Source organism: Neovison vison, chromosome 13, assembly GCF_020171115.1.
Source record: "Neovison vison isolate M4711 chromosome 13, ASM_NN_V1, whole genome shotgun sequence".
Taxonomy (NCBI): domain Eukaryota; kingdom Metazoa; phylum Chordata; class Mammalia; order Carnivora; family Mustelidae; genus Neogale; species Neogale vison.
In genome coordinates, this window is record NC_058103.1 from 107,331,722 (window position 1) to 107,352,667 (window position 20,946).

Consider the following 20,946-nt stretch of genomic DNA (forward strand, 5'->3'; position numbering starts at 1 on the left):
GAGTAGTCTGCCTTTCCCTCTCCAAAAGCCTCTCTCTCAGCTCATGCTTTCTCTCTCTCTCTCAAATAAATAAAATCTTAAAAAAATTTATTTCCTGCCAATTTTCTTGCCATGTATATGTGATATACTATAAATAATAACAAAGTATATTCTTTATATTCTTACTTTTCTCTCAACACTATACTGTACTTTCTCATGTCAGTAAATATTTCTGAAAATGGGACCCTTAAAAACTGCATCTACCACATGGATTATCATTTGTTTCACTATTCCTCTATTATATGGTATTTTGACTATTATAAATTTTTCCCTACTACAGTAAAAAACTATATAAATTAATCCTTTTACGTATAAAGTTCTACACTGCTGTTTTAGAATTCGAAAGTGATAACTAGGATACACACTAATAAAGCATAGAGTGCTTCATTTCTCCCCAACTCACAAATTCTACTAAGCAATGATCAATAATCTAGGGTATTAAACAAAGAGGAAGTTTTTTTATCAGCTTTCCTTCAGTCTGTCTCATCTTCCACATCTGGTAAGAAAGAGGAAAGCCCCAAGATAAGCCTCTGACAGCAGAGAGGACAAGAATAACCAGTCAATTTTCCTGCTAGAGCCACTTCTGTTTTCCACTTGGAATGAGCCATCAATTTAAATAGGAATGATACAAGATTTGTAATATACATCTCTATCTGTATGAGTGCTTAAATCTAGGTTTCCATAGTAGGTAGACTATTTAGAAGAATTCTGGAAACAAAAAGGTAGTGTAAATAGTATCACTCAATGAAAAAATAAGTTGTTGTTTTTTTACAATTCTGCCATGATTTTTATTTTTGAATGAATTAATAAATTTCATATACTTTATTCCTTCTTATAGCTTTCCAATTATTCTAAATATTATTCAGACTGCCATAAATAGGCCAACAGCTCCAGGAGCTTAAGAATCAATAACTATTTAAGCCAGTGGTAATTCATGTGGAAAAGTTCAGAACAAATCAGCATCAGCTTCCTGGCTCTCTTGCACAAACAAAAAATGTATTTTGCTTCACCAGTTTTCTAAAGTGTAAATTTCTGTACATAAATTTAAAACTCAGGCCAAAATTTACTCTTATTTTATTTCTATTGGGCTGGTGTCAAGATCAATTAATTTTCCTAAAAAGTATATTCTTTAAAAATTCCACAATGAAGTAAGTCTATCTTTGATCATTCAGAAAAAGAAAATTATATAACATATATATAATGATGATGATGGCATGATATATGGTAGTCTGGACTACTGAGAGCTGCAGTTCAAAGGGAAATTGTGAAAATGAAGTAAAAGTTGTCCAGAATGTTTAATTCTGGCCAAAACAAAACAAAGTACCCATAAGAGAAGCCAAATGTAATCTTTTATTTCATTACAAGTTCAAACAGGGTTCAAATAGCTCAGAAATTCTGTATACTTAAGTTTTCAAAAGCTGGATACCAGGTCTACTCTAAACATAAACTGAGTAACTTGCCCAAGAGTCCTTACTTACCACCTAATCTTAGGTCCCCCAGAGACTACTTTTTACAATTATCTCAAATGTACTACAATAGATTAGTGTAACCTGGGCTACGCTGTTTACAGGTGTCTCCGCCTCCTTTCCCAAGAGGAGAGAAGAGGTAGATTATAGCAAGCAGAAAATAGAGACTATATACCAAACAACAGCTTGCAATCTTGTAAAATTGCTTTTTACACACGTGGACTATTATTTTAATTAATGTACAATGCGTTTGAAAGAATAACATATTCACGGAGTAATACAATTTCTGTCCTCACGAGTCTCTAGCTGGCTGACACGCGTTTTCTCCTCAAATAAATACATGCCTGTTGACTGATGTCTGTCCTGCTGTTGCAAACAACAAATAACTGTCCTGTAAGACAAAAACCCTTCTCTAAGCCTCCAGGCGTAACCATACGTTTGAATTAAAAGCACTCTGGAACAATAACAAAAATCTTCCAACACATCTGTCATTTAAAAGCACGATAATGAAAAGCTGTCGCTGCGACCCAGTTTTGGGTCACAAGCTTTTTTCCTTTTTCTCCTCCTCCCCCCGCCCCCCACGAAAGCGATAAACTTCAAAAGGAATGGTGGCGACCAGAAACATTTACCCCCTTCCCCCCGCAAAAACAGACACACACACGCGCGCGCGCGAGCGCGCGCGCTCACACACACACACACACACACACACACACACACACACAAAATGCAACTGACCAACTTGAACGCTAACCCGGCCCACGGTGGCTAGGGTTGGCTAAGCAGACCCCTGAGAGGAAAACTGGGCCTCTGGGGGCCCTCCAGGCTCCCGCGGCCGCCTATTTAAAATATCGAGCAGGTGGGATTCCGGAAGGCCACCTCCGTCTTACGTAACGAGCTTGTCAAAATCCCAGCTCAGGACCTCCCCTCTCACCGCCCCCGCCCCCACCCCACCCCCACCTCCTAACAACAAGAGCCCCGAACCAGCCCGGAATAGAAAATCTGGAATGAAAACACCGGAGCCCCCCACGCGTCCGACACAGAGGTGCTGGCGCTACTCTTAATACCGCCGCGCCAGCCCGGAGCGGACCCAGTCCGCCGAGGACCGTCCGGCTCTGAGAAGCCCCCGGGCGGAGGTCGCGGCCATCCACGCCACCTCTCCGAGCCCGGCCGACCCCGCTCCCGCGACCACGGCTGTCACCGCTCGGGGCCGTGACAGCTCCACATGCCACCGCTGTCCGCGCCGCCACCCCCGCACTCACCTCACCGCTGGCTCCAGCGCGAGCAGCGGGTCGAGCTTGGAGAGTGCTGCCCAGTCCCTTCCAGACGGCGGCGGGACACGAGGGGCTGAATGCCGCGGCGCTCTAAACCCGCTTAGCTCATCCCCAGCCCGGCGCTCCGCCCTGCGCGGCACCCCCGCCCGCCCAGGCCTGCCGTCTCAGTCAGACGGGACTCCCCCTCCCCTTGCAGCCGCCGCTGCCTCCGCCTCCTTCTCTGGCTCCAGCCGCAGCGGCGGCGGCCGCTGCGACTGGTGCCATCTTGGCAGTGACGGAGGGGGCGGGGGGCGGGGATCGCTGCGCACAAGCACCAATCGCGAGCCAGGCTCAGCCCCAGGGTGCTGGCTGCGGCTGCAGGTTGCGCTGGGGTGGCGGACAGGGGGCGGGGCCAGCGGCTCATTGTGCGCAGCGCTGCGCGGCGCCGGCGGCCGCCGAGGCCTGGGTCGAAGTTGGCGCTGCTGCCGCCGCCCTGCAGCCCACTCGCTGCCTCGGCAGCGCGCTGCTCTTCTAAAATGGCTGCCGCTACCGGTGCTGTGGCAGCCTCGGCCGCCTCGGGTCAGGCGGAAGGTAAAAAGATCACAGATCTGCGGGTCATCGATCTCAAGTCCGAGCTGAAGCGGCGGAACTTAGACATCACCGGAGTGAAGACTGTGCTCGTTTCCCGACTCAAGCAGGTGAGGCCCGGCGAGGTCCGGGAATGGGAGCTTAGGCCGCGCCTCGGAGCCCCCACTTCCGCCGCAGCCCCCGGCCGCCCGCAGCCGCCGGGGCCCGCGGGGCTGCGCTATGGGGAGGCCCCGGGCGGCGCCCGCGCGCGCGAGCAGGGTGAGGACCCTTCCGCGGCGCCCCCGCCCCCGCGAGCCTGGCTGGGCCTGCGAGGGGCCCGCGAGCCGCCTGGGACCGGCCGTCGCAGCCGAGCGCGCCCCTGCCTCCCCCGGGACGTCCCCGCCAGGCTGCGAGGGCTGTCGACGGCCGGCGCGGCCTCCCAAGGGCGATCGTGGAGACCCGGGAGGCGCTCGGTCCCCAGTCTTTAGCGGTGGTGAGCGCGTGCATTTCTTGGCCTCGGAGGGACTGGTTACTTTGGTGACTTCTGTGAAGTTACCGTTTAATTGTGCCCAACCGTTTCCTCCCCATCTTGGGGGGGAATTGGTAGTGGGAGTTGAGGGGTGGGTAAGAGAGAGGGTTTGTTTTCCGCTGGGTTTTCAGTTTTTGCATCAGAGCAGTAATCTGCTTTTTCATCCCTGATTATCTTTCTGGTTTATTTGAGTGAGCGTTGGAATTGTAGTAGAGGAGAAATAAGTTTGCATTCTAGAAATTAGGAAAACTCTTTTTAGTTATTTACTTTCATAGCCAGCAACTTTTCTGCAATTGAGAATATTTAGACTTTTGTTCAGTATGATAACATGTGATATTTAATTATTTCGACTCGGTAGAATTTAAAACTCCTTGTGATTTTGATACCTAATGATAATCCCCGTGGAAGTTTCTCTTACTCGTGTAGTTTAATTGCTCTTTTTGAAGTCGGTTTATGAAATGACTGGCAATTCTAATGTCTTGAGGCTTGAGGTTTGCTAATTTTTTTTTCCTTTTTATAAAATAAGTTTAGATAGATTGTGTAGCATATTAACTTCTCTTTCTAATGTAGGCTATTGAAGAGGAAGGAGGCGATCCAGATAATATTGAATTAACTGTTTCAACTGATACTCCAAACAAGAAACCAACCAAAGGCAAAGGTTGTTACGAGTTATGAACATATTTTAAAATATATTTTGGTTATATAACTTGCCTCTGCTCTTGTGCCACTTGCCCTGTTTATATAGTGCTACTCTTTGCTATTTCCCTCTGGCACTCTGCCTTCTTGGGTCAAGGAAGAAAAGTTACTGTTGCCAGGCTCTGGATAACTTGTAGCCCTTAAGATTTGGCTGAAGCTGACCTGAAAGAGACCAGTTTTTTATTGCTTCCAAAAAAAAAAAAAAATCACAAAGTCCAGTTTCATAATGTTTCTTCTTTCATAGTGTGAAGACCTGAAGAATAAAATACAGTTAAATACATGTCTACCTTGCCCCACAATTGGCAGAGTATTGATGGAATTCCTTCCAAATCTTTCACCTTGGCTCCTGCTGTTTTTTCTAGTATATTAAAATTTTATAACCTTTATGTTTAGTATTTTGTTTGACTTGGTGAACTTAATTTCCATTTATGCTATTATACATTCTAATTTTCAGTGAAATTTAAAAAGACCTCACCAATCATACTAACAAGGTAGGGGAAAATCCATGATTAATTAGCTTTAAAAAAAAGTTGTAGGGATATGTTCAAAATTTTTAATTTTTTAAACTTTTAAACTAGCCAGAATATATTTCCAGGATATGGTGATTTAATGAATAGGGAAAAGTGGTTTTAAATTAACACTTTGACAGTATAAATGGGACTTAGATTTTAAAAAAAAATGTTCTGGTAATTGAAGTCTTGACTTGAATAATTATAAATTTCTCCCACCTTCTTATAAGGACAGTGGCAGAGGGTGGACATGATGTGGGTATCTGCTTCCTGGTACCTGTTTGCAATAGGTGGAGTGTGTCATGGACAGCTGCAGAATTTTTTAAAAATCTAACTTTCCTTACTGCTCCAAGTATCCAAATACTGTTCTATCTGCCGTGGACCAGATTGACTGTAACTAGGGTAAAATGATTGAATGGATTAACCTTGAAAAGATGGGAATATTAACATTGGATCTTAAGCAGTCTGTAGGTGTTAGGACCAGGCAGATCTGATGCCATCTCACTATTTGAGTCTTCATAGGTTTGCAAGTGTCCCCCTTTTGTGCCAGAGGAAACTGAACAGGGATAAGGAGTATTTCCTGGGTGGGATGGGAATGACAGAGGTGGAAATGGAGTTTAGAGGAATAACAAAGTTATCTTGAAGATCTGTGGCTTTTAATGTAACTCTGACTCAGTGTATCACTTTGAGAGATACATTTCCCTGTGTTGAGAGAAGCTTGTGCTGAGAAGCCTATGCTTACAAACCAGAGTTATTTCAAAATGAAGCATAGAAATTTTGGAAATAAGTAAAACAGGAATTAACCGTATTTCTTATAGTGATTTTAATTCATGTAGTTTATTTAGCACATTGTGATTGTTTAACAGATGCTATGTATTAATCATAGTTCCAGATTATTCAAGCTGATTATGGATTTTAGCACTGAAAGTAAACTTCATCTGATATGTGCATTCTCACCTATTTTAAATTTATTTGTGTGTCTCTTTTTCAGTTATTAGGAACTACATTTGTCTTACCCTTAGAAATAATTTTTAGCAATGTAGAATTTTAAGAAGTTTTAATTTTCTATATATAGTGTGTGTGTGTATATATATATATGATCAGTTTGTTAATTTTTTTTCTTTTATATGGATTATTAGGATACTTGAACTTTAATTTTTCATAACACTGATATTAAGGTGTCTTGTGGTCTTTAGTTAGAAGTTGTAACATATAATCACTGAGTCCTTCATGAGACTTATTCTAGGACTTGCATGATAAGTAGCTCTTGACTCCTTAAATTCCATTTATCATTGTTCTGAAAATTCTGTGAATTACAAAGAACGCAATGTAAATCCCAGTCTAAGAACCTGGTTTGAATTAATGTGCAATTAAAGATGCTTACGAGTAAGATTATTTTAAGTTGAGTTTTAAAATAATAATAAAAATAAGTATAAAAAGAGTAAAAATCAAATTTGAATATGGAAACTTAAAAATAACAGTATGTTTTAAAATCAAGGATTCAAGAAATTAAATATTTTAATGTGATGTCAGTTTTTCAGTCTAATTGCTGAATTACTGCATTCCAAATCTTATTTTGCTCAACAGTCTCTACCTTGAAAATAACTTCCTCTTGGTCATACCACCTTTCCTTCAGTGATCTGTTTCTTCTTCTTCTTTTTTTTTTTTAAATAAAACCGAAAGTTTTACTGGATCATCTGTAGGACTTCTTTAGTTCTAAAATTTAATGATTATATATGGTCAGGAGTCAGAAGAAAAATGTTTTCTGTTCAACTAAAATGGAGGTGCAAAGAAGGAACTGTAAAGCTCATAGGGGCTCCATCAGTATAAATATTCTTTAGAACAGATTATTAGAAAAGGAGAACAAAGAAAGGGATTACTAGAGGTAGTCATATAGACATCAGCAAGATACAGCATATAATAGCTTGTCAGGAAAATGAATAATTCGTATGATAATCTTAAGGTATCAAGTAAAAGTTAAATGATATTAAGAAAGCAAGAGAGTAGCTTAATGGGTGTGGATCAATTACTCAGGTGAAATATTAAGTTTATTCTCTTATAAATGCAGGGTCAGTATTTAAAAAATTTTATGTTAAAATATTTGTGTTTAGCCAGATTAGAGGAAAGGGGATCTGTATTCTTAACTATATTTTAGAATATTTTTAAAACAAGTTTGTGCTTGTAATAAGTGTTGATAGTGTTATAGTTCTAATATTGTTTATAAATTCTGTTTGCATGTGGTTAATACAGTGAAACGGTTTGTAGCTTGTATTGGTTGTCCCTTCTGAGTCTTTTTTACAACTCTCTTTGCTATGAACTTTTTAATAAGTAACACAGAAGAAAGCTTTACCAGGGAGATTTATTGTCATATTATTTGGGCGTGTGTGTGAAGAAAGTGGTTAAACAGGTAGAGCTAACTCCTCATTAACTTGTTTTAGAGATTATAGATTTAAAGTTTCTTTTGCTTTACCTGACCATGGCATACCATATTCTTTTGATTTTCAACCTTTAGAGTCACCTTTAAACTTCAGCAAAAGTTATTTTATGTGGCTTTAATCAGTATAGTATTCAGAATTATATATAATGCAGTACTATTGATGTTTTAATGTGCAGTACATGCAAGCTTAGCAAAGGTTCAAACCACTACATGAAATCTGATTTATTTTCCTGCTGTAGAAACAAGTGTAATTTGGGGTTATAGGTTTATCCAGACATCTAATGCCTAATTTTGTGTGGAAAATACCTCAGATAATGTAAAGAATTACATGTTTACTGTGTAAAGCTTTCTGAAATTTGTGTCTGTTAAGTAAACCACATAAAATGCATTTAACATAATACATTATTTTAGTATACTTTAATTCTTGCCTTTTTTTTTTTTTTAATTGCAGTATGTTTGGGTGTTAAGGAAACTAATCAGAACTGTGGCATTGAGAAGGGCTTTCGGGATAGAATTGTCATAAATATTTTTGGATACCCACTAGGCTAGAAACTTTGTGAGGGTAAGGACATACAGCCTTTTGTTTACATTAGTCTCTGTAATGCCTAGTACAGTGCTAGGCGTGGAATAGGTACTCAAAAAATATTTGTTGAATGAATACTAAGGGCCATATGATGGCTTTCTTAACTGCTTTTAAAGATACCTCTTTTGGTGCTTGTTTTAATTGCCTGTTTCTTTGCTGGAAGCACATGTATCAGAGATCAGTAGTCTGTTACTTCCAGAGGTACCTTTCTCAATGGCACTAGTGGCTCCTCCTTAGGCACTGATGTGTAAAGCATCCAGAACCCAGAACATGTGAGTCATTGCAACATCCTTTTATTCCTTACCACTTTGTAACTGTGTTGGAAATCCTTAAAACTTTTGCTGGATTATTGTCCAGCCTCGTTTTCACATCACCAAATCAGACCTTTCGCCTTTGCTGTTAAAACCTGCAGCTTGTTTTCTGCAGTTTATATGATGGAGTATATTTATCATCAAAGCCCTCATGTACTTTTTGCGACTGTTTTATTGTGTCAAATGTGATGTGTGTCGATGTAGGAAAATTTTTCTAGTACTTGAAGACAGTGCATTTTTCCCAGGTTAGTCCTTCTCTGCCTTCTGAATTAGGAGCAGAGGGCTTCAGACTATCTCCTCTTTCACAAACTCATATAAAATGAGGTATGAATTGTCCAGGAATTAGGGGGAAAATATTATTAGTTGGTGGCATCAGAAATGACTTTATCGAAGAGGTTGAACGATGGTTTAAGGTACAAGGGTGGAATTTCCTGGCTAATCAGTTATGCTAAAGTTCTCACATATATATCATATAAAAAGGCCTCGAAGTTGTGCAGTATTAGGAATTAACTACTCACATCCTGAACTCCACAGCCTGAGGTAGTTTTACATGGCAGATCTGGTACCCTGAGATAGTATTATTATTATTATGGCTTTACAATAGTGTTTTCCAGATTATAAATGGGAAATATGTTCATTAAAAAAAATTCATAATCCAGAAAGGCACTGAAAGGTGAAATTGCCTGTAATTCTACCACCCTGAATCTATCAGGTGTTATCTGTTGATCTGAGTTGTGTACGTATATGTGCACGTACTCATAGAAGATTTATGTTTACAGATTTTTACCCCCTTTTCAACAACTAAAATAGGTTCACATCATGCATGGTGTTTTGTCAAAGGCAGAGAGAATTGAAACTTTCTGTAGTTTGGAGAAGCTGACAACAATAATCTTCCTCATATTTTCTTAGTTACTTAGGCTCAGTTGTCCTAGTAGTTCTCTATGGTAGAGTCATTTGAATTGTTAAAAATACAGCTACCAGGCTTCTGCCTCCCCAGAGGTTTGGTTTTGGCTGCTCTGTTGGGGACACAGACTTCGTTATTTTCTAACAGTTCCTCAGGTAATTTTCACGCAGGTAGAGTTAAGAACCACTGACTGCTCTAGACTAGAGCTTGAAGCTTGGTATCATTTTCATTCATTTCTTTCTGCCTCTCAGTTTGCAAATTGTATTGCATAATTTACATTTTCCAAAAAACTTCCGCATTGCTTTATTTGATTCAGACAGTGAGGCTTCGGGTCAGCTAGTATTTTCTCTGTATTGATGGACTGGAAAAATAACCCACTAAAAACTGAGTTACATTTTTGCTGCCTTTTAAATTAAAATCTTGTGTGTACTCGTGTGCATTTATTTTGTGTGTGTGTGTCTGTTGAATTTGGTTATCTTCAGATGATAAAGTTAACAGATTTTAAAAAAATATGCTGTTGGTATTTTCTAGATTTGTTATAATGAGTGTGAATTATCTGCAGTAGATTTTTAAAAATACAATAAAATGATCTGTTGGATAACTGCAGTGTTTAAGACAACATATAAGGTCATTTAGAAAGATTTCATTAGTAAAACATCAGTTTAATAGACGAGATGCTAAAACACTGCATGCAGTTGTATGCAGACAACACAAAGCATAGTCTGATTATTTTAAGATACTGCATGCAGTTATGCTTTTGGGGAGAGGTTGCTGGAAACAGTCTTGTTCAGTTTGGCTTATATTCTGAATCCCCCCCCACTTTTCAAACAGCAGTTTTATGACTAAAGTTTTCTATATTTCATAGCTTCGTAAATGTTTACGTGGAAGAGTTATTCTCACAAAGTTTTTGGGCGAGTTTACTTTAAATCTACTTATTGAGTGGGGTTTTGTTTTGGACGTATTTCTGAACTTGAAAAGGAAAATTGCAAATCCTTAGAAGGACTACTTTACCTTTGGAGGAGAAAACCAATTTATGACCTAGAATCCTTTATTCATAATTCTGAAATACAAAAATTCGGAAAATTTTGAGTTTTTTCTTAAGTTTGTTGGCAAAAGTGAAGCTATTTATGGTCTTGATGTGTTTATAGTCTTGATTTATCTCATTTGGTATGAATATGCATGTTTCTTTGCACAGATATTTCTGTGATTGATTGAAAGGCCCTGTTCCAGAAGCCACTGGGAAATATAGTTTGATACATGATGCATATACTGTCATACTCCTCTAAAATCTGAAAATTCTGAATTATACTTAATTCTTAAAATTAAATACTTGTGGACCTGTATGCATTTATGTTGCATAATTAAGAAAGTATTTCTAGCGTCCTCTTCCTTTGGTGTATACATTTTGCTTTGCCATTTTACTTTAGACTAAAATCATGCAAAGAATATTGTAGTGTTTTTATGTGAAGTTATGTAATTTCAAAAATAGCCATGTGTTACTACTGTGATAATTTAAAATATGATAAAGTTAATTTTGCTTCCATTTGTATTGTTGTTCAGACTATCTTTATTGCTTGGCTTATTTTCTAGTTTTGTTGCTCAAAGCATTGAAGTTAGGCTTTGGGGGTGACTGGCTGGTTCAGTTGGTGGAACATGCGACTAGATCTCAGGGTTGTGGGTTCAAGCTCAATGCCAGGTGTAGACATTGCTTTAAAAAAAAAAAGTGAAGCTTCTCTTACATTAAACTTTAAGTTAGCGCCCTCTTCCCAGTCATGCCACTTTCTTTTGCATCAACACACGTTTCTGTGGCATGTGCCTGAGTCCTTGAAGGACTGAAGATTACCAGATTAATTTTCTCTAGGAGTGTTGCTAGTACAGGCATAAATGGGAACTGGAAATAGAGATGGTTACTGACTGTACAAAAAAGAGCCGAAGGTGGTCAGTGTTGCTTGTTGGAATTTAAAGGGGATTTGGTTTTTCTTATAAGTTATCTCTCATCTGTGACATAAATTAGGAATCCATAGATAATCTAGCATCATTGAAGTTGGGAGTTTACAGTTTTACTGAGAGGATGGGACCGTACATGGTGCTAGTTTGACTGCCATGTCACCTCTTCTTGTTCCAGTGAGGGCTGAATAGAAATCCAGACCTTGTTATATCCAACCTAGGGATACTCCCATTATCAGTCAGGAAATCTGTCTGTTCATTATATAATGTTGTACTAGGTTCTGGGCTAGATGGTGATCATTAGAGCTTTTTAAAATGTGAGTTATATTTTGTATGGGGGAAGAATGATCCTTTTTTCATAAAGGAAGATATTATAATATAGTTTCTAATTTCAGCATGTGCTAAGTAAGCCCCAAGTTACAGATTATGAAAGCAGTCAAAAGCTAGAGTGTAAAATTTCAGGGTTTTTTTGCTTGTTTGTTTTTGGAATGATCAAAGATGTCTTTATAAAGTTCATGACTTCATTCTAAATGTACAGAATAAAAAATGGTGTCAGCTCATTCCTGAGACATCAAGTAGAATTTTCTTATACTGTTTCAAAATTTAAATCATTTTTTGAAGAGGGTAAAATTTCATTTTTCTTAAAACATATCAAATTATTATTATAGTTTCATCACTATATGTTTGAAAATTTTGTCCTCATGGTTTTTATGTTTATAAGCTGATAAATTAAATGTCCAGTGCTTTTGTGTGGTACAGCTGTTTTTAACAGTAAGGCATGGCAAAGTTGGGCCTTTTTGTGCACTTCTGCCTCTTATGGCCTGTTTGTCATGGGGCAGGTTACATAATCTTGGAGGCTTACCTTTAAACATTTTGTGGGTGTGACTTCTGGAGCCTCTTTTTACATTAAAAGAGATAGCATTAACAACTGGCACATTGTAGCCACTCACAAATTTAATGGCTTTGTGGGTTTCGAAAGGTGGGAATAGGCCTGGGTTTAAGTTGAAGCACTGTTGGGATGCCTGGGTGGCTCAGTTCGTTAAGCATCTGTCTTTGACTCTGATTCCAGGGTGCTAGGATGGAGTCCCCAGACAGGCTTCTTACTCGGCAGGGAGCCTGCTTTTTCCTTCTGCTTGCCACTCCTGCTGCTTGTGCATGCACATGCACTCTCTCCTCTCACTTTCTCTGACAAATAAGTCTTTATTATTTTATTTATTTTTGGTTAATGATTTTATTAATCCATTTGATAGAGAGAAAGAGATCACAAGTAGGCAGAGAGGCAGGCAGGGGGGCTGGGGGGTGGGGGAGAAGCAGGCTTCCTGCTGAGCAAAGAGCCCAATTCGGTGCTTGATCCCAGGGCAGAGGCTTAATCCACTGAGCCACCCAGGTGCCCCACAAATAAGTCTTTAAAAAATAAAGATAAGTAAATAAAATCTTTAAAAAATAAAAATAAAAAAATAAACTGAAGCACTGCCTTCACTAGCTTTGTAATCTGATTAGCTTTTGAGCAACAGTTCCCTTTTTTATAGAATGGGGATAATAGTTTTAGAGTAGTTAGGAGAATAAATTAAATAAATACATTACTGTATAGAAAACGTTTATCCTAGTGCTTGGACCATGGAAGCCAGTTAAGCAGTGATAGTGACTGCCAGTGTTCATTTTGTTGCCGTGGTGCAGTTTGGTTTTCCTTTAAGTAAACTAAGGCAAGTGAAATTGACCAGGAGTGTGCAAAGCATATGTAGTTTGTCATTAATGCTGAAGGCTGCCATTTCAAAGATAGTATCTTTAAACTGAGTTAATGAACCACGCCTTACTAGGATAATGCCTTTTAAGTAGGTCATAGGATGTAGTGGAAAGAACTTTGGACTGGAAATGAGAAGTCTTGGCTTCCAGTTCTGACAACGCCATTTACTAGCTTTGGGCAAGCTACTTAACTTCTCTGGCTCATTTTCTCTTTTTCCTAAGATTTTGATTACCTATCCCAAGTACCATAGGGTGCTTGAGAAAATCAATTGAACTTTTTTTTTTTTTAATGGTTTGCAAATTTAAGGAGTAAATACTGTTTGCAAATGTTCTGAAAGAATTCCCCCCAAAGCTCTACTCTGTAGATTACTTGGTGGTGTGTTTTGGGGTCTTATATTTTTAAAAAAATTATTTCTCCCATGAAGAAGCATCTTTAAGATTTTATAACATGGAATTTCCTCTAAATGTGAAGGAATAATTTAGTGAGCTCTTTTTCATCTGATACTGTTTTCGGGGAAGGAACATCTGCACTTTTTTTTTTTTTTTTTTAATATAGTAATAAATGTTTTCTGACCAGCAGACTCTGTTAGTTGTCTCTTGTAATAACTTCTAATTTCTATTTTCCCTAAGAAAATACACCAGCATTCTAAATAGGAACCAAATGCCACACAAGCTCCACACTTTCTCTCTTGATTCATGTAAACCCTTGAGAGACTGGGACAACCCCTTTTTACCTCAGTGAGTTAAAAAATAAAAAAAAAAGAACAAAACAAAACTCCACTTTTAGTCTTGATCTTTTTCACATACCTGGAAGGATTAGAATCTTGTTGCCTTTTTATTTCTCCTTCAAGGAAGGGGTTTCAAATTAGGAGTACATGGAAGGTAGAGGTTGTTGAGACTCAGGGAAGGGAGGTACACTGACTTTTTTATTTTTATTTTTTTTTTTTTTTTACAGCCACCTTAAACCTAAACTCTCTACCGTGAGAGTCACAGAAGCTTGACATAGGTACATGGCAGTCCCTGTTTTAGATAAAGGGGAAAGTTGATGATTAGTTGGGCTCAGGAAAGAACATCCATTCACATTTCAAAGTAAACGAATTAAAAAATCATCGATACTAAAGTTTTGGCAGCTGTGCTTTTTACAGTATTTCTGATGCATGGCTTGTTCAGTAGGTTTTTGTGAAGTAGCCCGAAAACATAAACCTTTAGCATTGGCTCTGTGGAAAATATGTATTTCTTTAACCGTGGAAAGCATTTTTGAAGTCCCAACCACCGATTTGTAGTTTGAAGATGCGAATTGGGTGGGGAAGGCCTATAGTCTATCTGGAGGCTATTAACAGTTTTCAGTCTGAAGTATTTCTCCTTGCCTTAAGTCAGTTAAATCAGTCATTTTGTTAAGCGCCAAGCCCCATTTATAGTTAGGCCTTTGGAGAAATACAAAATAAGCATAAAAGCAGTCACTTGTACTTAAGGAATTTTCTTTTCTAAATGGTGAAGCAAGATTTATTTGAGAGTATGAGGCAATACAGAATCAACTGATGGACTGTACGGTGTAGATTGAAGCATTAGGATTTTATTTCAGAGAAAGCTTGTTGAAGAGTAGCACTTAGGGATGACTTTGTGGGGGACAGGAGCTGTCTTACAACTGACTTAGCTGTGAGGCATCTGGTGATAGACTCAGAACACACTGAAATGTGCTGCTACTTCTGGAAGGATTGAAGATAAGAGAATTTGAGTGGCATAAAGAAAATTGTATTATATATATCCAGTCAGTTAAGACGATGGGTTTATATTAGGATGATTTGTGTAGTTTATTTAGTGAGGCAGCATGATGTTCTTAATAAAGCTTTTCTGTTTGGGACAGCTGTGAGCAGGTGGTTTATAAGGAGTTTGCATTAGTTTTGTCAGATGATTTGGGAGTAGAGAGTGATTGATACTGTGGGGTCAACTCTTCTGAATGTTTTTTACTTTTAAAGTAATAAAATATTGGTTGTTAGCCCATTTTCCTTCTTTCGCAGGTAAAAAACAGGAAGCAGATGAGTTGAGTGGAGATGCTTCTGTGGAAGATGATGCTTTTGTCAAGGTAAAGTGTTAATTACTCAGGTTAAGACGTTTATTTTGCATGATGAATTCATGCATTTTACTTGAATAATAGATCCTGAAGTATGGAGGTAAAATAGAGACTTAATGTAGTATTGTCAATCTCATCATAGTTGAGAAATATAATAAATGACTTTGTCTTTAGTTACATGAGACAGAGAGCTAAAAGTAATATTGGTACAGGCCTGGAAGTAGAAGTTCGACATAGGGGCCAGAGGAACAGCTGCAGGACAAATGATATGTTAGTTCCTGGAGAAGCTACTGCACTAAGGGTATTGATGGTTTATTTTCATCTGCCTATTCCATTTAGCTTTTGTATAAAATACACAGAACTTAGATTGAGGTAGTCTTTAAAATGGAGATAGAAGATTGCTTATGTGTTGCTACTTAGTAAAGAGCAAATTAAGAAATTTGTTTTGCCCTTTCAAGGTAAATTTAAGCCAGGTCTTTTTTGGCTAAGAATGAATGTATTTCAAAACCGACCAGCCAGAAAAGTAATGTGTACAGTTTTAACTGCAGCTGTGGCAGTTCCAGAAGTTATTTTTAATCACAGGTTTTTTGTTTTTTGGGTTCTTTTTACTGACATGATCTGCTACTTAATGATCATTAGGTCTTAAGTAGCATGGCATTTGCAGGAATTATTTTAATGAGCACAGTTCCTCCTAAATTATATCCATTTATACCCCATATATTCTGTTTTCTGTATACACTTAGTCCATATGGTCGTAACATCTCTGGATGTCTGTGTGCTCTACCATGAAGTCAGCTCCTGTCCATTCACCTGGCCATCTCACCTTCTGCTTAACTCTCTACCCTCCCCACATTACATGCACACACAGAGCACAGAGCGTACCACACTTCCCACACTTTGCACCTTGCACTTTGAGGGTACATATGCACATAGAGAAAGAAACATGTGGTTGAGGATTTAACCCTGAAATCAGATAATTTTAGGAAATACGTGCCCAGGGAGCCATTAAAACTGATGATTGCATGTCCGTAGTCGGTTTTTGTTTGAGCCTTTTGGAGCAGTCCGATCTCTGTATTCTGTTACCCTTGTGATACCTCTTCCTTTAGGTTTGTTCCTTTACTCTTATTTTCTCCAGGTGTCTTCACTAGTGAGTGTTATGAGGAAGCAAAAATTATCCCTAAGCTGGAAAAACATTGTGATTTAGTAAAAATTTTTAATTTTCAAAGGTCTAACTTTTAGCTCTTCAGTTCATTAAAAATCTTAACATTCATTTGAAATGTTAGGAGATATATACTTCTATTTCGCATAATAGTATTGTCTCTTACGTGTGCTGCAAAAGATACCTTTGTGTTATTATTAAATGAACCTGGTCATAATGTCTGGAAGAACAAAGGAGCTTTAAAAAAAAAAAGTCCAATTTAAATAAATCTTCAGTTTCTTTGTACTTCCTTTTTTGCTTTGGGAGTACCGGCATTCGTGATGTATTTGATAGAAATTAAGTGAATATACTTATCTCTCAGTATTGGGAATTCTAGAATTTATACTGTAGTGGTGAGTAAATATCACCTATTGCCTAGATGTAAATAGTATAGTAATTGCTTTCATTTATAGATGAAAAGAGGAGAATGGTTGGAGTTAGCACTCTTGGATGAAGTTCCCTGGGTGATTTCCCTTGGTTGCTTTCTTTTCTTTTTTTCTTTCTTTCTTTCTTTTTTTTTGTTGTTGTTGTTGCATTTACTATTGTTATACAGTCCCCTACTCTGTTTGCAACCTCCAGTGTTCCCTTACTCATACGTGTTGAGGCTGGTTAAACCTGCCCTCCAGAGATGTGCCCTGCTCCCAAGTACTTCACACTCACAATACAATCCTATTCCTTTCCTTTGCCCGCCTCCCCAGAAATTTCCATTTCCTCACTGCAGTTCAGTTTTGAATGATTAATAGTCATGCCCCTGCCCTTTTCCCCGTTTTAATCCCGAAGCCTTTTCTTAAATCTGTTATATTTACCATAAGAACATGGAAAGGGGAAGTGTTCATCGCTTTCAACCCTTTCTTTGAAGTTAAAGAGGAAACTGATTAGACTGCTGCTTTTCTTTGTTTCTGCTGTAGTACTGTGTGTCGATAAACTTTGAAGGGCAAACAGAATTCCTTCACCAAGACAATCCCAACCTGTGTTCCCCTAACTGAGACTGTGGCACAGTGATAGATTTCAAAGCAAATACGTCAATGATTTGCTTTTTTCTTTTTCCCAAAGAACAGAATATAATTAGAAATAAAGAATATTAATTAGAAATTAACCTTGTTATAATATGTAAGATTCACAGTTTTTTTTTTTTTGTTTTTTATTTATTTGACAGAGAGAGATCACAAGTAGGCAGAGAGGTAGGCAGAGAGAGAGAGAGGAGGAAGCAGGCTCCCTGCCGAGCAGAGAGCCCGATGCGGGACTCGATCCCAGGACCCTGAGATCATGACCTGAGCCGAAGGCAGCGGCTTAACCCACTGAGCCACCCAGGCGCCCCAGAGTTTTTTAAGTTAAATCAAACTATGGCACATGGAGAAATCAAGTCATTTCTGTGAAGCTTTATCTTCTAGGAAAGTTCCTGGGATGTGATTTGGTAAATATTAAATAACCGGAACTTGAGAGCATCTCTAGTTGCAATCCAGTTAGTGTGTATTTCAGTGTGAGAGGTTTGGGAACTTAGATGCATAGTTCAGTGACTTTGGAATTTGACTCCATTTTTAAAGACACAGTTAATATGTAAGGTCAAATAATTGAACTTTGACTTTGGGAATAATGTCAAAAATGGTAAAATTTAAAACAGGTAGATATGTAAATTACCAGAAACGTTTGGTGGATAGCCTGCACTGCTTTGCCTCTAGCTGTACCAAATTTTCTTACCATTAAAAGGACTGTGAGTTGGAGAATCAAGAGGCACATGAACAAGATGGAAATGATGAACTAAAGGACTCTGAAGAATTTGGTGAAAATGAAGAAGAAACTGTACATTCCAAGGAGTCACTTTCTGCAGAAGAGAACAAGAGAACTCATGAATTAATAGAGGCAGAAGCAATAGAAGATATAGAAAAAGAGGACATCGAAAGTCAGGTCTTTAGACAGTTTTTTTAAAATGTGAACAGATAAATTAAGTAATAAATAATAGTATTTTTTCTAGTTCAATGTGGAAGTCTCAGAATTTTCAGAAAATTTTGAATTTTAAATCACCTGGAATCCTACTAGCTTTTAAATTTTGGCTTATTATCTTCCACATTTGTATATATTTGTACATAGTAGTTATCATACCTTTAGTTGCTATTTGTTCTATATGACATACCATGATAACTTCATAATGCTTGTGTTACACCGTAACTTACTAGACTGAGTAGCCACTCCTTTGATATGGGACATTTACATTGAAGTTGTTTTCTCCTCCACTGTGGATGAGTGTATCAGTCACTGATCTTGCCAACACTACTGATGGTAGCTTTTTATCCATTGCTACTTTAGTAGAGCTAAAAGATTAACTTGCATTTCTTTGGTTATTATCAAGGGTGGGGAATTACTTAGGAAAGTTTAATTTAAAGACATATAATTAAAAAAAATACTTTCTTTGATTGAAAGAGACCATTTGTCCTGCTTTGCAGTATGTTAGTATGTCTTAAGAAAGCCAGTGGATTATGGAGGGAGTCAGTGCTCTTAATGTTCATGCTTAGAATACTTCTGTTCTACCTAGCTCAATAAATGAAGGGCTCAAGAGATTTTTCTAATTCTCTATCAACGTGACTATTTTTCTGTTGGCATAAAATATATAGTCTACATTATTAAGCATTGACTTAGTACACATGGTATCATAGACATAGCAGAATACAAGGCAAGTGATAATTGGGTAGAGCATAGAAGCATTCTCATGTTACCCAGATATTTTGTAAAGCAAAGCTATTGTATACCCTTTTACTTAGGAAATTGAAGCTCAAGAAGGTGAAGATGATACCTTTCTAACAGCCCAAGTAAGTTTATATTTAGTCCTATGAATACGATATTGTGGGTGGAAGGGCTTGGAAAAGGAATCTTATTTTGACTTCAGAATCCTCTAATTCATAAAACTGCCATAAACTCAATACTGAATTATTTATGTGGTATATACGAAATAGTTAAAATTGGCAGCTGAAATTCTGTTGCCACAAAGGTAATTGGAAGATATTATAACAAAGTTCCTACCATTTTCAGAAGAAAAATAAAAATAGTCCATCCTTTCTGTTTAAAAAAAAAAAATAGAAACAAAAAACAACTCTGGTTACCAGTCTTTTGAGAAGTCTGCACTCTCCTTGATATTTTTTTCCTGTTACTCTGCTATGAAGTTAATTATTTAAATGTACTAATATCCTTTTCAAAGCTTTTTTTAAGATTTTGCTAATTTAAGACCTAGGATGGGCATAGTGTAAAAATGGTAAAAATCTCTGTTCTAGAGATTTACTCGGGGGATGTGTGTGTGTGTGTGTGTGTGTGTGTAGAAAAGGAGTGCACTTCTATTGCGTATTGTGTTTTTTTTGGTATATATGATTTATATAACATATTTTAGAGCATGGTTTATAGGGGTTATAAACACATTTATATAGCTCAGTTGCAACAATGTTTTCTCTTTAGCTTATCCTTTTCTTTTCTCATATCTATACTCAAGAAGCCTTGTTCATGTATCTTCTTTAAATCGTATGCTTTGAAGTAGAGATAGGAGTTTCCTCTGTTTCTCAGATTTAGAAAAATCTGTGATCAGGTCTGTTATTTCCTTAGTTAATATTTTCTAGAAGAGTATGTAGTGGGGTTCATATTTAGCACTGCTTAGCTGATTACCTCTGGTCATGCACGCCTTCTTTCCTGCAGCTCTCTTGCCTTTGAAATGATGGTGAGCCACAAATGCTGGTTAGGTTGTATCTTGGCTCTCTGCATTTATTGCAGTGGGGGAGAAACTGCATTTCTGGGAGAAATGTGTCATAATTGAGAATATTCAGGAAGGAAATGTTAGGACTGTGAAAGTCTATAGATTTGTTCCATGTACTAGCTATGCATAAGTTCATTTCTAAGTGGTAAAGATTAGGTGAGGAAAATTAACTTTCTCAAATTTGGGGGGGTACCTTTTCTACATTACAAATTTGCAGAAAGGTAGAGTTGAGCTCTTCATATTCTTTAGTAGCTAGCTTTTTCATTTCCACTAAGGGCCACTCCTGAAGTTGTACAGGTTGTAAGTTGTGTAAAGGCACCAATCATATCTAAGGGTCCCCATTCTCATAATAAACTATGTATGTATTATGAAAATTTAACAGATGGAAGTAAAGTATCTTAAGGAATGAATGCCTTTTTCTAATTTTAATAAATTTTTATGGCCTGAAGATGGCCTTGCTCCCCTTCTATCCTGATAATGAAAGAACAGTTATTCTTTCTCATCAAGAGGCAAGTATTGCCTGATTGTATCAAAAGATAGGGAGGGTACATCTTCAAAGAAGTTTTCTTTAAGTAAAACGACCTTTTTTCTCCTTCTAAATAATGCAGAGTGGAACATCTAGCAACATATGTCAATGTATCTACGTTTCATCATGTTCTAATGCTTCTAAACATGCTTAGTGAATATATTGTCTTACTGTGGGCATTAAATAATAGAGTGTAATACATAGAGTGTAACCATCACCCAGCTTTAGCTGTTAAAACTCATGGACAGTCTTGTTTCATTTATAGCTCCATTCACTTTTCCCTTTGTTTATTGGAACAAATCCTTGACGTCATATATTGCTTTAAAAATTTCATGATGTATCTCTAAAAAAGTAATGTATTATTTTTTACATTATTACTCCTAATATAAGATTTTAGTGTCATTAAATATTTAATTAGTATTCAAATGTTCAATTGT

At 37.8% G+C, this 20,946-nt stretch overlaps 2 protein-coding genes across 9 annotated transcripts in view; one reads left to right on the forward strand and one right to left on the reverse strand.

Annotated features, from left to right (window-relative positions):
- The window catches only part of DENND4A (DENN domain containing 4A), a 129,888-nt gene extending 126,993 nt beyond the window's left edge, over positions 1-2,895 (reverse strand). For all 7 annotated transcript variants that reach the window (XM_044232001.1, XM_044232006.1, XM_044232005.1 and 4 more), the window contains exon 1: positions 2,765-2,895. The gene's annotated coding sequence lies outside the window, so the exon portion shown is untranslated. The remainder of the gene's footprint in view (positions 1-2,764) is intronic.
- A 341-nt stretch (positions 2,896-3,236) lies between these two features.
- The window catches only part of SLTM (SAFB like transcription modulator), a 44,366-nt gene continuing 26,656 nt past the window's right edge, over positions 3,237-20,946 (forward strand). For both annotated transcript variants that reach the window (XM_044231363.1, XM_044231364.1), the window contains exons 1-5: positions 3,237-3,453; positions 4,422-4,509; positions 15,000-15,064; positions 17,958-18,155; positions 19,007-19,054. In XM_044231363.1, coding sequence (XP_044087298.1) covers positions 3,292-3,453; positions 4,422-4,509; positions 15,000-15,064; positions 17,958-18,155; positions 19,007-19,054 — 561 coding nt within the window. In that variant the 5' untranslated portion in view covers positions 3,237-3,291. The remainder of the gene's footprint in view (positions 3,454-4,421; positions 4,510-14,999; positions 15,065-17,957; positions 18,156-19,006; positions 19,055-20,946) is intronic.